Source organism: Notolepis coatsorum, assembly GCF_963971535.1.
Source record: "Notolepis coatsorum genome assembly, chromosome: 15".
Lineage (NCBI taxonomy): Eukaryota > Metazoa > Chordata > Actinopteri > Aulopiformes > Paralepididae > Notolepis > Notolepis coatsorum.
Window position 1 is genome coordinate 98,379,318 of NC_140179.1, and position 6,000 is coordinate 98,385,317.

Below are 6,000 nucleotides of genomic sequence, written 5' to 3' on the forward strand. Positions count from 1 at the left end.
CGTGCTCTAACTCAAAGTGTTACTAACTCAAGGAACTATTAAGGTAAATGTAACTAAGGTACTAGTGCAAACCCAACGGACAAGGACTGAAGAACCTAACAGCTCTTTCTCCAAGCACAGACCCTGCATGTGTGTTACTAGGTATGCCTTTAAAGCTCCCAGCAGGTAACCAATCAGCACTAATTGGCTAATTGGCAGGCCTCACCTGCATGCCCGGTGACACAGGAGTGATCAGGCCTCTAGTACATAACACCTCCCCCACCAAACTGGTTGCCCAAGAGGCAACCACTACACAACAACCCATAAACAAAACAAAAAACAACTGTGACCCCTTAGTTGTCAGGGCCACTACCACAACAGCGATAACGGGTACCACAAACACCGGTACTATGATTGTGAGAGGGCGTCTGCTAGCACGTTGTCCCTCCCACGATGTGGCGAATATCCAAGTTATACGCCTGGAGGAACAAACTCCATCGCATCAAACGATGGTTCGAGTTCACCATGCTGCGAAGAAAAACCAAAGGGTTATGGTCTGTATACACAACAAGGGGTAAACTGGAGGATCCAACGTAAACATCAAAATGGTTCAAGGCAAGAACCGGGTCGGCCCCTGTCGAACACGACCACCGATACTGATCTGTCAAAATTATACTGCAAACCAAAATCAACCTGAGACTGCGCTTAACAGAACAGAACACAGCACAAAAAAAACCATAGATCACTGATACCACCACCGCACCCATATCCATCCCACCTGGCACTGGCAGTTCAGGATACCGCAAACCGTGAACATCCAGAGTAGGATGTACCGCCTCAGGTACAGCCCCAGTGTACCGGGAACATGGCAGTACGACAGGCACAATAACGTCTGGAGCACCATCTAAAATGGCGTCACCCAAAATAACATTGTCCTGATCAAAAACAAAATGGCCGCCACTCCACAGACCAGGTTGCGAAGGCGGCTCCTGCTCCACAGGACACAGGTAACTAGGTTGACCATCACACCTAGTGCATGGCAGAGAATCAGTGTGGACATGTGGATCAATGTCAGAATCATCAACTGACATATTGGGACCATCCCTGCCCACAAGTGAAACATTAGGGACAATAGAGCTACTGTGGGAAGGCTGGCAGCCTAAGTCAGGCTTAGTAGCCTCTCCAACTAGAACGGTGTCACATGAAACAACAGCACCTCTCATAGCATCCTTCCCACACTCATCCTCCAATTTGTTTGTGGCCTCAGCCACCGTACAGGCTGGAAAGACCTTGAGACACTGCGCTGCCATATCATCTCCTGTCACATGCTTCTCCGGCACGCATGTCAACTCTGGTTTCACCACCGGGCCTAACACAAAGCCACAATCAAGAGAATCATTATGCAGAGGTACATACACCATGTGCTTTCCAAAATTCTCAACAGGTACACAATTTAATTCAACAAAGAATGTGTCACTACGTGTAATGTCCCAAGTCGAAGTATCAACAACATCACTTTTGTCCTTTGACATTTCTCGTGCCACAGCACACACAGGAAACACTCCTGGATGTTTCTGTGCCAGCTCATCAGAGACCTCAGAAACCACAGGAATGGGAGTTACAACCGGAGTAGCCAGCACTTTGTCACCAGCCAAATCATTCCCTAGAATGAAGGACACCCCCTTTATGGGAATGTGAGAACATACCCCCACAACAACATTGCCTGATACTAAGGGAGAATTGAGCGTGACCTCATGCAAAGGTGCATCCACAAATCCACCCCCAAAGCCCCGAACAACGACACCGGAATGCAAAGAAGAGTTTTCTGAAAACGGCAAAACCCCCTCCAGAATGAGGGACTGAAAAGCACCGGTATCTCTCCAAATTGTTATAGCCTGTTTGGACTCTAGTGCATTAGTCAGGGAAACAAATCCATTCATCATAAACCTTGAGGAACCCTCGAGCTCTTTGTCCACACGTTTGATACTTCCCCCATCCCCATCTAACGTTGGCATAGGCGTTCTGCATATGGTTTCTACCAGAGCCACGGTTCTGACATTTTTCTGCTCAAGCACCGGGCACCCAGCAACGATATGACCAGGTTCTTTACAGTAGAAACAGATAATCCCTTCTGGGAATGCACCCGCAGAACCACCCCGCCTAGGAGGTGAAGTTAACTGACCAGCAGACACAGGTTTTGGGAAACGGCCCCCCTGAACAGGACGCCTATCCCCGGACTCAACACGGTAGTCCTCCAAAAACACGGACTTGTGTGTCAACACAAACTCATCAGCGAAGACAGCGCCTATCTTCGATACCTTACGCTCATTTAGATGTGTGGAAACGGTATCAGGAACACATCTTTTAAATTCTTCTAGGAGAATCAACTGCCTAAGCTGCTCTCTTGACTCTGCCTTCTGAGAAGTGCACCACCTGTCAAACAGGTTCTCCTTCTCCCTTCCAAATTCAACATAAGACTGCCCCTCCGACCTGCGATAACCTCTAAAACGCTGATGATAGGCCTCGCGGACCAACTCATAAGCCCTCAAAATGGAAGCTTTAACCAGCTCATAATCAGCGCTTTGTTCAAGGGACAGAGCAGTGTAGGCTTCTTGTGCCCTACCAACTAAAACACATTGCAGCAGCAGTGTCCAGGCGGTATCAGGCCACTTCAATGTGGTTGCCACCCGTTCAAAAAGGGGAAAATATCTTTCCACGTCTTTCTCAAAGAATGGAGGTACCATCCTAATATTCCTGCCTACATCAAAACCGGAACGTGACTCTGGATGCAGAGCACCCGCCTGCAAGGCAGCATGCTTATATTCAAGCTCCTTCTGTGCACGCTCGTGCTCCAGCAACATTTGTTTCTCCTTAAACTCACGCTCATTAAGCTCACGCTCATGCTCACGCTCCTCTTTCCTCTCTCTCTCCTTAAGCTCACGCTCCTCTTTACTCTCTCTCTCCTTAAGCTCACGCTCCTCTCTCCTCTCCTCACGCTCTCGCTCTAGCTGCCTTTCCTTAAACTCCAACTCCCTAATCCTCCACTCACCCTCTACACCAGGTAATAGCGGAGACGCGCCAGATGAAGGAGGCTCCTCCACCCTCTCCTCAAGCACCTGCTCTCTAATGAGTAACACCCTTAAAGCACTCAAGGCAGATGGCTTCAAACGTTTCTCCCCTGCAGAAAGCTCTACCCCGTAGTGTACAGCAAGTTCTAGCAGTTGTTCTTTGGAAAACTTGTCTAACAAGTCATGAGACGGGCGATCAACAAAGTCCCTGATGGAAGCCATTGTCACTGAACCAGCCACCCCAAGCCACACACCATACCTCACAGACACGAAGAACCACTAACGAACCACGAAGACCCCCCCAACGAACCACTGAAGAACCACGAAGAACCACTGAAGAACCCTGAATAATGCTAAATGCCAATAATAACAACCAGAAGGGAACGCGGTGGAAATGTGAGCTCTACGGAGCGCACCTTTCTAGGTTGCACAAAAAACAAAAAAAAAATAAAAAAAAAACACCCACCCTAAATAGACGTGTCATACACGCAGGGTGTTAGGTGCTACCAGGTATGCTCACCAAACACTCAAACAAACAAAATAAATCTAACAAACAATTCCAAACAGGTGCGCCTTCTAACCTGATATGACTACATATGCTTCTACGTCTAAACTGCAGAAAAAACCGGCCCACCACATGTCTACCCTAAGAAACACTAAATCAAGCCCTACCACACTACCTGTGTTTTCTGGCCGCCCTAATCTACCTACCCTTAAACTAATGCCCTGTAGACCTAACCTTCTTCAACCACACCTGCTACCAGTCAAAGATCATATACCAATCATTTCATTGACCGCCCCAGGAGTACGTGGTGCACAGGACGCTAACCAACAACCAGAAAATCTACATGTGGTGCCCAGTGCTATATATTTTAACAGCTAAGTAGTCACATCAAATTACAAACAAATACGGCATACTCACCTGTTTGATGAAATGGCTCAGCCCCCACGTTACACCATATGTAACGAACACCACCCAAACCATAATACCATGACACCCTGTGTAACACAAAAAAAAAAAAAAAACACCAAACAAAGTTCTAGCTAAATATGCTATAGAAACAGTCTTATAGCTAGCAAAAACGATCTTTTTAAGCTAGTAGCTAACAGTATAAAGTACATTCATTTCAGCTTTATAGCTTACAGTTATATTTCCTACCTGGTTTGATATAAAAATCGATTTGCTCTTTGCAGTGTGTTATTATTTTCTTTTGGTTTGGAGGCTGGGACTCAAGGTGTAGGAAACAGCCTGTGTAGGTTGGAGCTAGCTAGCTAGCCAGTACTGTTAGCTAGCTTTACTTAGCAGGTCAAAGTTAGCTAAATAGACACACACTGAGGTTCCCAGCTACATGTATATATATATATATATAATATAACAGCCTTCTTTGTGATGGTATTTATCTTGTCCAAAATGTTTATCTCTCTCTTAACAATCACAAGTTAGATATTAAATCAGGAGCTCATCTTGTGCATGACTTCCTCCACACAGTGTCTCTCTCTCTCTATCTCTCTCTTTTGCTCTCTCTCTCTGTCTCTCTCTCTCTGTCTCTCTCTCTCTCTCCTTTTAAATCTGCATCTCAGATTAAAGGTGCTGTTGTAATTGGATGATCTGGATGATGTGACTGAAGTTGAGAGGGTAGTGGAATGTACAATAGTATGTATGTATGTATGTATGTATGTATGTATGTATGTATGTATGTATGTATGTATGTATGTATGTATGTATGTATGTATGTATGTATGTATGTATGTATGTATGTATGTATGTATGTATGTATGTATGTATGTAAATGTATGTATGTATGTATGTATGTATGTATGTATGTATGTATGTATGTATGTATGTATGTATGTGTGTATTTATTGATTGAGTGGAAATGATTGTATTAGAAACATGATGGAGAAGAGTTGGAATACAGTTATTTTTATGGAAATCCATATCTCTCTCTTCTCTGCGGCTCTGAAGCTAAGCCCACAGCAGGACTGACTCTTGAATGTTCTTCCAGAGCTCAGTGCAACCTGCCTCGTCCACAGCTGGTCTCAGGAGCGCTGATAGACGAGGCCAAACACCTGGGCAACCTGACCTTCTCTGTCTGGGAGAAGATGAAGGAGAGGGTCAAGTTCACTCCAGTCACTCTGGACCCAAACACTGCACCACCCTGGTTCTCTATATCTGATGATCTGACCAGTGTGAGACACACAGACACAGAGCAGCAGCTCCCTGACAACCCAGAGAGGAACATGGTGTATAACATTGTTCTGGGTTCTGAGAGCTTCAGCTCAGGAGAACACAGCTGGGAGGTGGATGTGGGAGACCATCCTGACTGGACTATAGGTGTAGCTAAAGAGTCATTTGACAACAAGAGAGAGCGGCTAGTGGCAAGACCACAACATGGTATCTGGGCTATAGGTTATGACTCTGAGAGTGGTGAGTACCTTAGTCTGGGTCAGACCATCGCAGTGGATAGGAGCCTCCAGAGGGTCAGAATACAGCTGGACTATGACGGGGGGAAGCTGTCCTTCTACGACCCTGAAGACATGACTCACATCTACACTTATGAACACACCTTCACTGAGAAACTCCACCCATACTTCTATCTAGGACCGGCTGGTGCTGATACTAAACACCCTGATATGAACATCTGCCCATCAGTGAAATCTGCCCATCAGTGAAATCAGTGAAATGTCCCTTTAAGCAGTAACTATCTCATTACGAACAAGGATGTATCTTATTTGTTTTAGGACAGAGGAGGCGATTGTCTTGTGATTTTACGGAAAGAGTTCATAAATGTGCCCTTTTTTCCCCACGGCTGAGCGATATCAACGCCGTTGAGGTCAGAGGTCAGAGTTGAGACACTGCTTGACCCACAGATGTTGGTGGGGGGGGGGTACTGCCGTTAGATACATGTAGTGGAAACACTGGTGTCTGTGAGAGCGTGTGTGTGTGTAACGG

At 45.9% G+C, this 6,000-nt stretch overlaps 1 protein-coding gene across 1 annotated transcript in view; it reads left to right on the plus strand.

Moving 5' to 3' along the window:
* Positions 1-5,720, plus strand: part of LOC311242151 (E3 ubiquitin-protein ligase TRIM35-like) — a gene marked incomplete at both ends in the record, with an annotated part of 28,035 nt that extends 22,315 nt beyond the window's left edge. The window contains one exon of the mRNA XM_084331103.1: positions 5,054-5,720. Within this exon, the coding sequence (XP_084187229.1) occupies positions 5,054-5,720 (667 nt within the window). The remainder of the gene's footprint in view (positions 1-5,053) is intronic.
* Positions 5,721-6,000: the final 280 nt, after the last annotated feature.